At 52.9% G+C, this 11,215-nt stretch overlaps 1 protein-coding gene across 1 annotated transcript; it reads left to right on the forward strand.

Annotated features, from left to right (window-relative positions):
* The first annotated feature begins 6,768 nt into the window (after positions 1–6,768).
* On the forward strand, positions 6,769–10,826 carry LOC134758409 (uncharacterized). The gene is made up of 5 exons (XM_063705711.1): positions 6,769–6,996; positions 7,707–7,894; positions 8,857–9,088; positions 9,277–9,697; positions 10,187–10,826. Exons 1-5 carry the CDS (start codon positions 6,769–6,771, stop codon positions 10,540–10,542), a joined length of 1,425 nt encoding a protein of 474 aa, XP_063561781.1. The 3' UTR covers positions 10,543–10,826.
* The last annotated feature ends 389 nt before the right edge of the window (positions 10,827–11,215 follow it).

The raw sequence follows: 11,215 nt of genomic DNA on the forward strand, positions 1-11,215 counted from the left end.
TTGCACCCAGGCAGCTGGCAGGGTTGCCATCCTCTCTGGCCCCATCCCCCTTTGAGATTCAAGTTTGTGTGTCTCCTAGAACACCTTAGCGCCAAGTTCGGAAGTAAGTACTTTCCCAAAGCCCTGCGAAAACGCCCCAGATGTTTCCTGCGTCACGGAAACAAGCCCAGGTTGGATCTGAAGCATTCTTACGACGGTGGGTCACAGGGCCTGCCCGGCGCCAGCGAGCCCTGCTCCCCCACGAGCTGCGGGGTGCACCCGGAGGCTTCCGGCGCTCCCCGGGTTCGCGCCCACCCCGGTTCGCCGGGGAGTGGCCAACAGCGCAGGAAATACGGGCGAAGGAGATGCCCATTTTATTTCGTGCAGAATTCTGAATCATCAACGAAGACCCTTAGTAAATTTTGTGTGTGTGTGTGTATGTGTGTGTTTGAGACGGTCTCAAGCGCGTTGCTGAGGCTGGAGTGCAGTGGCGCGATCAAGGCTCGCTGCGCTGTCGACTTCCTGGGCTCAGGTGATTCTCCCACCTCAGCTTTCGGAGTAGCTTGGACTACAGGCCTCCGCTACCACGCCCAGCTAAATTTATTTTGGTATTTTTTGTAGAGATGGGGTTTCCCCATGTTGCCCCAGGTTGGTCTCAAACTCCTGAGCTCAAGGGATCCACCCGCCTCCGTCTCCCAAAGTGCTGGGATTACAGGCCCTAGTAAATTTATACTGTAATCTTGGGGAGTTTATTAAATAGTCACCCTCCCCGATTGTTAATTTGTCCTTCCCTTTACGTCCTTCTACCCACCGCCGGAGAAACGGCGATCTTAAAAGCAAGGATCTAAATCCACTCGAGGTCTCTCCAGGGAACTGACCTCTCCTTCCGGGGAGCAGAAGGCCGGGGCTTGCCCAAAGTGGGGAAACCCAGAGGCGGGAGGCTCCCAGTGGCTGGGCAAGAGCGGGGTGCAAATGCGAAACCTGCTCTCGGACGCCGTGACGCTTTGCAGACTGGGTGGGGCCCCTCCAAAGTGGGCGGAGTGAGGAGTGTTGGCCCTGGAGAGCAGGGCGTCCGAGCTCCCGCTGCTTCCGGGTCTCGGCAAGCACTTCCGGGGTGCGCGCCACGCGGCCCGATCTCCGCGCTTACCGATTATCACAAATGGTGAAGGAGATTGGCGCCAAAAGGGAACAGTAACAACCGTGGCCGATAATGACGTCGGGGTTGGCTACACCAGGGCCCCCTCTAGTCACAGTCAAGCCCTAGTTTTCAAGCACTTCTGCGTTTGCTCTCGGCCGCCCCAAAGACGGGGGATTCTTGATGCGGCTTGAGATGCCCTGGGGAGCCGCAAAGCCTGGAATCCAGGAACAGCAGCCTCAGCCTTCCCAGTGCGCCTGTGGTTGCGGGCAATGGGGCACAGCCCTGGCTCCCCCTGGACTCTCAGTAGGCACACGAAGAACGGCCTTTCTGCGCTCAGGCCTCTGCGGAGGTCTCTTTCAGGGTCGTTTGGGGTGTCTGGATTCAGAAGGGTGGGCCGGGCTCTCCCTGACCCTAGAGGGTCAGGAAAGGATTACTGTCACAGTGATGCTCTGCCCTTGTTAAACTGGTCAGCTGGAGCGGGCTCCCTGGATGCAGAGGCATGGGTTATCTAGGAGAATTCAGGTTGTGTTTGGGCGCTAGGTTGAAGGTGCGAGCCGTTCCTCCTGAGGTAATCTCATATGTGAGGCGGAAATGAAATGGATACACACAGGAACCACCGCGCGTCTTTGCATCCAATTACTCTTAAACAATTGCCCCTTCTCCTTCGGAGCATCCCTTCTACCAACCAGGATCTATTGTCTCAGCACCTACTTTGTGCTCAGATCTTTGCCAGGTTCTTTGGGGGATACAAGACCACGGAAAGCCAGGTACCTGCGCGTGAACCTAGTGAGACTGGTGCGTTAATGGAAGGAAGGGAGGGCGCCCATTAAAATTACTTCTCGTGCTGCACTTTTTTGTGGAATGAACCAAAGGCATCCGGAGAAGAATATAGTATTGCATGCCTGGACTTCGGACTCAGCTTCCTTTTTCTGACCCTTCCTCAACCTGGCTTTCCCTCTTCAGGAAGAGATTTGGAATTCCCTTTATGGTGGGGCGGGGAGGGGTGGGGAAACAGCCAGCCCAGGTAAGTATGTGAGCCACATGGTCCGCGAATGGAAGAAAGGAAAATTATCTCCAAATGCAACCAGGCAGGTGGGGGTAGATTGACTCTGAAAGGGAATGGGAAATCTGAATAACCCCGAAGGCAGCAGACTCCATACCCGGTGTTGAGGTGTGAGAAACAGTCAACATTTGGAGCCCTGGAGTCAGAAGATTTTTGGCAGCTGTTAGATAACTTCCTGATCTGCAATAAAGTTCATGTGACGGAGAGGATGTTTCCGCTCTCCGTTGCCTGGCTCCTTTCCTTTCTAAGTCTGCAAGTTTAAGAGATTTTACCAGGTCCCACTTGAATGGTGGCCTAATGTGGGCCCTGGGAGGAGTCCTGGTGGCCTGAGGCTGCAAAGATTGGATCAAACAGGGGCAGTCACAAGCTCACTGGCCTGTTGCATCCCCAGCTTTCACCTGCCAGGTGACACCAAGGCCTCCCTTTCTCAAAATGGGGAATCCAGGCTGCTCCGTTTTCAGACACCAACCTATCTGTTCCTGACCCTCCCCACAAGGTCCAAACAAAACAGTTTTTAAAGAAATCTGTGTAAAGTTCCAAGTGTCTTCCACAGCCCAGGTGCACTCTGGCTGCAACAGCCTCGTTTCTGGACCATGATCAGGCATAATTAGGGTCTGATCACTATAGAAATATATGCAAGATGTTTACTTCCCTTAGTGGAAAAATAGAAGGGGGGTCTGGTGCACAGTGGGACTCACTAAGAAGGAGTTTGCTCTGAGAGCGCCTAGCACCCGTGGACCTCAAACCCTTCTCAGCTCAGGGAGGGGCAGTGGAATTCAAGCTCAGGTGGTTCCCTACCGACCAGGTCCCTGGGTACGTCCCAGGGCTCTGGCACAGCTAGAGCAAGTGTCCATCTCTCAGTTTAGGCCAGCTTGACCCTGTGTCGTTCCCACTCCCAAGCCCCCAGTCATATACATGAGGACTGGCAGCAGGTGGGCAGGAGAACGTGGTGTTCCAGCTACATCTTGGAGTTTTTGCTTGGGATCCGGCCAGCTTCAGGGACCATCACTTGTGGGGAGGGTTGGACGTGGACTTCCCAGCTGGATGATAATAGAACTGGCTGAAGAGCAGAAGCCAGAACTCAAGGTTCAGACCTTGTCCACCAAAGTCAGAGATTGCAGATCAAAGCTATTCAAAAACTCACGTGTGAGACCAGAGAGAAGGACGTGAAGTTCCCAGAGTCCAGGGTCTTGGGGTGGGGAGGGGAGTGTTGCAAGGGTAAACAGCTGGCCTAGGAAGCCACACCTCGCCATGCATGGTGAGTGTTGAGGGGAGATGGCTTTTCAAGTTTTTAGGAAGAAAATAGAATTTCCGAAGACACAAACACACAGCAATGAGGATATGTGACAAATATCCTTGTTTTGCAAAGGTATAAAGGAGGAAGTCAACATGCTGGAGACCACAAAGTCAGTCCAGAAGCCAAGACCCAACCCAGATGTGCCTGACTCTGAACTGCTTTAAGCACTTGCCACTCAGCCTCTGATAAGCAGCTTAAGTTACATCTTCGCAATGTCCCTAATTCTATGAGTGGTGGATCTGCCCAAACTCCCAACAGCTTTTAGGAGGGTGTAATTTTTAGCAAAGTAGAGACTTACAATAAACCTCCTGCAGGGGAAGAAGCGGGGTGCGTGGGGATAGTAAGTTTTCTTAAATGTGTCAGAAGTGTCTTCTATTTTCTGCCCACCATAAGCACGGCGTAGTCTAATTGTTTCCAGTAATTGCATTCCAGTCCCGCACAACTGCAAACTCTGGAGCACCGAACCCACTCACGAGCACCACTTCCTCCAGCACTCAGTGGATGCCTAAGAAGCGACTGTAACCATGTTCGCTGGTGCAGTCCCCTGCTCTCAGCCTTCACACAAAGTCTGAACTACATTGGTTTTTTTTCATTTGAATCCATTTCTTTTTGGTCTTGGCTTAAGAAATCACTCTGGTCATTAATAACTTTAATAAGATCACTCTGGCCCAAGTCACCAGGGATGGCAAGGAGCCCAGAGGCTTCCCTGCATGCAGCGCAAACGGCGTGCTCCTCCGGTAGCCGGAGGACCTACAAGGTACCTGCCAGCACAGCCTGGGGCCTTTCCTACCCCAACTCGTCACCACCGCTGCCTCCAGCTTTCCCTATCCCAGCCCCAGTGGGTAGAACCAGATAGGAGACTAGACGTCCTTGTCTGCAAATGTGGGACTCCCAGGCAAAAGAAGCTCAGAAATATTGAATAAAGGTATTGGACTCTAGAAACCACGTGGAGAAATCTGGTGTAATGGAGACAAGCAGTTTTAGCTATGGTTGCTGCAAAATATCAAATGCCCTTCAAATTTTGTGCACAATTATTTTTATTCTCTTTTCTTAATGTTTCTTTTAATTTTTGTCTTGAATTTCTTGATATTTAAAGTAGTTGCCAGACCACTGGAGTCCCTGCCAGGAGAGGAGATGTCACTGAAAGGTCAACACCATCCTTCTCAGAGGAGGAAAAACTGAGTTCAATTCACATTGGCAGCCTAATTCCAGCCCCATGACCCAGGGGGATCATCCTCTTCCTCTAGGGGTTCCTAAAGTGGAATGTGGTGCCCCAGCCACAGCTAGCAGCAGAAACCATGGCAGAGGATGGTAGAGGAGAGAGAAATGCATGAATGCAGTGCCACTTTCTGAATTTTGTTTTCACTTGTCTGTCAGTCTTGATTGTCACCACTGAATTAGATAATCCATAACTGTAACTGAAGAAGAGAAATCACCATAGTCTCACCTTCTGTCACTGTAATGACTGTAAAATGAATTAGTATAACCTTGTAGGGAAAACGCCCATTAAATGACCACTCATTTAGCCACCTCCAACTTTAGAATTGCCCCCTTCACCAGAGACAATTAAGGCCTAGATGCCCAAAACCCAGGAAATGCACCTGACACCCCCTAGAACATCATTTCCATGTCCAAAGGGAAAGAGATGGCTCAACAGGGATGAGTGTGGCTTTCAGGACTCTTTAACAACAATTTATCCTCAATGCCCACCTGGAGTCAGTGCCCTGTAGAGCTGATGGCCCAAAAGGCAGGGATGTGGGGTTCCTCTCCACATCCCTCGCTCAGCCATCAGTACATTGGGACATCAGTACAAGATTCTTGTACTGATTCTTGTACATCAGTACAAGATTCTTCTTGCTCAGCCATCAGTACATTGGGAAAGCGAAGAAAAAGGGAAAGGGGAGAGTAGCTAGACAGTGGAGAAGCTCTGTGCTGGGATTGTGTCTTTGTAGGAGAAAAAATAGGGGGAAATGTCTGCCCAAGCAACTCCCAAACCACAATTGCCTCCTGCCACAGGCCCGAACACTCCTTCCTTGCTTCCTAGGTTTGCCTGTTCTATCTCACTCCTCCTACCTTCTGCAAATTTTTCAAATCCATAATCTAAAGCATTCTCTCTAGAGTGTAAGCAAGCAGTCATCAGACAACCTCTCTAGATGAGAAAGAAGGCGTGAAGCAACGGCTGGGAGGTGGAAGCACAAATAATGATGTTTGGAAGGTGGAGCTCCTGGAGCTTTGCTTTCAAAGGTTAACACGTGGGTTTCCAGAGCCCCACACTTCGTTCTTTCCCAGTTTAAGGGTGGGTGGTCCCTTCTGCTCACGAAATAAACCTCTGACAAGTGGAGAAACGGCTGAGGTGGCACTTGGAAGTTAGGAACCAAGTTAATCCTCTCCTAGGTTTCCCCGTGCTTCTAAGCCTGTGTTGTCCCTGCCCAGGCTGAAGGGGGAGCTCTGGGCTCAATTTAGATGGTGTGAGTAGAAACTTAAGCCCAGCGAATTTCAGTTTAAATCTCAAACCCTGGTGTGGTGAGGCAAGAAAGGTGACACTTGAGGGACACATGTATGGTAGGACTCTGGACTCATCTGGCTGAGTAAGACAGTCATGGTAACTTTGACTTTTCTGTGGGTATTTTAGAGGAATAGGGACGTAGGCACTACAGCTTAAAATAGTGCCCAAAGTTTCAATTCCTTAGAAAGGGATTTCCCATCACTTAAATCACCCTCTAGGAGTGTACGCTAGAGGCTCGTGGAGGGCAGTGCAGCCCCCTCTCCCAGGTTACCAGGAGACGGCCCAGGCTGCAGGGCCCCTCAGTGTGCCATCAACTACTCTCATGCCTGGAACTTGTTTGGGTGCACAGATCTACAGCCAGGTCTGCTCTCTTTGCACCTCAATTTTCTTGTAGGCACAGAGACAGGAAATGCCCTTCTTACAGTTTGTGAAGATTAAACAATAGGCAGCCTGTAAAATGCCTTCGCACTTAATATGCGATCATTAAAATCAGTTCCTTCCCTCCTGTCCTGGGGGTAGGGGCGGGCAGATTTTATTACTTCTCTTTTCCTGATAGCAGAACTGAGGAGGGGTTGTGGAGGAGCGACGGAGGACCACCCCTAACTTCCCTTCACTTCCTGGATTTGAAGCCTCAGGGCCACCGGCCTCAGTCCTGTTACGGTGGCGGACTCGCGAGCTTTTCCAGCAGCTCCTTCCGGGACGGCGGTGTCTAGTCCAGTCCAGGGTAACTGGGCTCTCTGAGAGTCCAACCTCCATCGGTCTGGGAGCGAGTGGTTCGAGTTCAGATGCTGGGAACCGTCGCTTCTCCCCGGCCGGGCTCGCTGTTTTCTCCTCCGCTCGCCGTCATCAAGCCCAGCTATGAGCAGGGCTTTAAATCCTCCCTCCCTCACCCGCAGGTTTACCGAGCAGCCCCGGAGCTCTCAGAGATGCTGCGCTGCGGCGGCCAGAGGAGGGGTAGGGGCATTGCCCTCTGCAGCCTAGTGCCCAAATTGTCACTCATCCGGTCTGGTGCCGTGAAGGGAAGGCCGCGAGATGGTGCAAATTAAGAAGGCCAGACTCTACTCCTCGCACAAGGTCCGGAGCATGGCCCTGTTTTTTGTTTGTTTGTTTGTTTTAAGACAGAGTCTTGCTCTGTCGCCCAGGCTGGAATGAAGTGTCTCGATGTCGGCTCACTGCAACCTCCGCCTCCCGGGTTCAAGCGATTCTCCTGCTTCAGCCTCCCGAGTAGCTGGGATTACAGGCGCCTGCCACCACGCCCGGCTAATTTTTGTATTTTTAGTAGAGACGGGGTTTCGCCATGTTGGCCAGGCTGGTCTTGAACTCCTGACCTCAGGTGATCCACCTACCTCGGCCTCCCAAAGTGCCGGGATTACAGGCGTGAGCCTCCCGGCCTGGCCCTGTTCTTTTAAAAATAGCCGATCTAACTTCACACTACTACCAAAAGCCAGATCTGTCCCCAAGCTCTTTCTTCCCACATCTCCCCTACCTGCTTGAAAAGGGGTGTTAAGACCTCCTCCACACCTGAGCGCCCCCACCCTGTGGCCGCCACCACCAGAACCACCATCAACTCTGGAGGACGATCTGAGGAGAGAAGAGAAGCCAACAACCCCGCAGGATGAGAGAGCAATCTCTTTTGTATCACAGACCCTCCGGAGCAGTCGCGGGAGGGCTGGCTGGGTGCATGGAAGTATTTAGCAGGTTCAGTGCCATTACTGCCTAACAGGGTGTGAAAAGTAATATGAATGTGAAATACTGTGGGAAAATGGAGAGTTTCCAAAGCAGGCAGCGAGGCCCCTCCGCTGGCGGGCCTGGAAGGCCAGAATCCCTGCTGCCCCGAGTGCGGCTCCGGGAGGCGCTGCTACTGGCCGAGGACTGCAGAGGGAATGTCGGGGAGGGGGAGATGGGTGGAGGGTGCAGTCCGCCCTGAGAAGAGAGGGAGGGGCAAGCTGGCAGTGCCTGGGAAAAGCCCGAGAAAAGCCCTGTCGGCTCCCTCTTCCTGGCTGCTAAAGTTGACAGAAGACGGCTTCTTGGAACTCCCCCTCCTCCCGCCTAAATGTACAGAGCAAGACTTGAAGTCAAAAGATAGATAGCGATCGTGCTGAAAGTCAGGTGGAAAACAAGACTGCTAATTTTATGAAACAACCTATCAACCCACTGGGAAGAGATGACAAGAGGTACATGGGCGCTTCTGCAGGAGGTGGAGGTGGAGGTGAAATGCCGAGGTTCTAGACTGATGTAAATTTCTCCAACTGATCCAGATCGAGAGCCTACGAATCCGACAAATATGCCCACACTTTGACAGTAACCGCCTCCCACCACTCCCCACCACCGCCAACACACATGGAGGGGTTTGAACTTTTCCACCTTCCGGACCTCTGCAGTCCCTAGTCGCAGGACGCCCAAACCACAGGCCGGACGCAGATGAAGCCAGACCACAGCCCCCGCCCCAGCCACCGCGGTAGGTGGGTGCCCAAGAGACTTCTCAGGTGAGGGCAGGGCCCCCCCGAAAGGCACTAGTGAAGGCCTGCCGCCCGAATCTCCCCAAGTGCAGGGGAGAATTACATTTCCCCACCTCCTACCCAACCTGCCCCGGCCGAGTTATGGAAATCGCCGCCTCATTCTAGACTTGAAGGCACTCTGCGGCCACCAAGAGACCACTCCGCATCCTAGGCCGAGCCTGTGGGAGAAGCACTCGGGGCCCGGGAGGCCGAGGTGGGAATGCCTGCTCTTGGGATAAGTGCCGCTACATTTGTTGGGCGGCTTTGTCAGTTTAGAAAGCTTGTCCCTGCACTCTGACAGTTTCTGCTTGCAGGGCCGGGTGCCGAGGCGAGATAGCCAGCTTCCCTGTTTCTTAGAATATTTCCGTAAACCAGACTGCATCGGAGCAGCCGGGTGGTGGTACGGCTGGTAGCAGAAGGTGCAGATGGTGCCAGGTTTGGAAACACACCCCACTGCATATTATTCCACTTCACGAGTACTAAGGAGGAGTCCAGAATTGGTGGCCGTCCTCCCTCTTGTTTTCTCATGCAAATAACTCAACACTCTAATCGTAAATCAAAGCTCCAGGGCCTACTTTTGCGAGGGGCACTGGAGAAAGAAGAGAGGGTTGCGCGCGCGCGTGCGGGAGCTTCAGAAGCTAAATCTCACTCGCTGGGAGGATGGGACGCGTGGGGACTGAAGGCGGCATCTGCCTGAATAAAGCCCTAGCGCTCTGAGCCTCCCACTCTGTGCTGGAGGCCTGAACCTCGCAAGTGGAGCCTGGCGCTCTTCTTCCCCGGGAGCACGACGGATAGAATGCGCGGGGTCGAGACGGAGTCGGTGGCGGGGGCCGCAGCGCTTTGCAAAGCCGGCCTCTGCCCCCGGCCTCCTTGGAGGGCGGTAGCGGGACCTGCGCTCGCAGCTCCTCCCCAGGGCTGTGCGCTTCGGCCTGGCGGCTGCCGGGCAAAAACCTCATTTATTTCCTTCCTTCCCGAGTGAGCTCACTTCCTCCCCGCGCCGCTCCCTTCCGTCGGCCGGAACCCGCTCCTGGGCCGCGCGGCTGCAGCGGGGAGCGCGGACTCGGGGTGCCGGGCGGTGTCCGCGCCCCTCCCCACCCCAGGGCCCTTCTCGGGGGAGATATCCAGGAGCTGAAAGAGATTCCTCAGGAGGAAGTGGAAACCTCTGAAAGGAGAGGAAACCGCCTCTTTTGCAAGAAAACTGAGCGCCGGCTGGAAGGCAAGGAAGCCGAGGCGGCCGGGGAGATTCACCCACATGCCTGTTGACTCGGGCCCAGTACCTGCGTCTCCTTCCTTCTCTTTCTGGCCCTCATTTCCCCTGCTTCTCGCTTTAGTTCACTGCTGTTTTAAAAATTCATATGCGGGCTCATTTAAAAAGCAATTTCACATTTTAAAGTCTGCAGCAGCAGACGGAGAATTACAAATAGGATTGATTTAATTAGCTGGTAATGCTTCTCTCATGCCCTATAATTAAACAGAAATTCTAATGGCGCTTCAGGGCCCAAAAGTGATTATTACTAGCATATTTTACATTTACATTAAAACGCTGTCCCCGGGGTGTAATCCAGGATCTGGCTCCATTTATTCAAATTTCTAACCTGAGTACTGAAGCCAGAATACTGCTGCCCAGCAATGGAAGGATGGCGTGTGGGGGCTGTGGTTTGGTTTGTTTGGCTAATTTTAACTTTTGTTCTGTTCTGTTCCTAAGGCCTAAGGAAAGCAGCCGATGGCTCCCAAGACAACTCTGCCCGTCCAGTACACCAGGGCAACTTCAACCCCACTAGGACCCAGGCCAAAACCATATATATATGTGTATATATATATATATATATATATGAATTAACGCAAAACAGAGCCACTTTGGTGCCTACCCCTCCACAAGTAGGTAGGCACATCCAGGTAGCTCTGTCAGCAGATGGGACCTGGCGCCTTGCAGGGGTAGCCCTATGGAGATCCAGAAGCCCCGTTTCGAGCTACGAAGTCTCTCTTCTACTGCAGTCTTCTCTCCAGCGTGGAGATCTAGCAACTTCCCTCCCCCTGGGATTCCCTGTGAATCCACTCTAGTCGGGATATAGCCTCTCTACAACCCAGTGACGCAGCGCGCCAAAACCGAGTACCCACCCCGGCAACTGGAAGACCTAGCTGTCCTCCATCCCGCCTCCGCAGTCGATAATCTCCAGGATCCAAGCAAAGTGCCTGTCCACGTTGTCACCAGATCCACAAGCGCTTTTGATGAGAGCTGCTACCCTTTTGGAAACACGATTCCCTCTCCCTAATAGAGAAGAATCTATTCTTCTGGGCTGGCGTATACAAAGAATAACCAAGATAAAGTATGTGGTGTGAAAATATCAGCTGCCTCTTCTTTTTTTTGTTTTTGAAACGGAGTCTCGCTCTGTCTCCTAGGGTGGAGTGCAGTGGCACTATCTCTGCTCACCGCAACTTCCGCCTCCTGGATTCAAGCGATTCTCCTGCCTCAGCCTCTGGAGTAGCTGGGACTATAGGCGCCCGCCACCACGCCCGGCTAATTTTTTGTATATTTAGTAGAGATGGGGTGGGGGGGGGGTGTTTCACCATGTTGGCCAGGCTGGTCACGAACTCCTGACCTCAAATGATCGGCCCACCTCGACCTCCCAAAGTGCTGGGATTACAGGCGTGAGCCACCGCGCGCCGGGTGGAAGACATTAGCTTCTAATAGCAGTCTTGGAGTGGAGTGAAGACGTTCAGGAAGTGGTGGAGA

This window comes from Gorilla gorilla, chromosome 3, assembly GCF_029281585.2.
Source record: "Gorilla gorilla gorilla isolate KB3781 chromosome 3, NHGRI_mGorGor1-v2.1_pri, whole genome shotgun sequence".
NCBI lineage: Eukaryota > Metazoa > Chordata > Mammalia > Primates > Hominidae > Gorilla > Gorilla gorilla.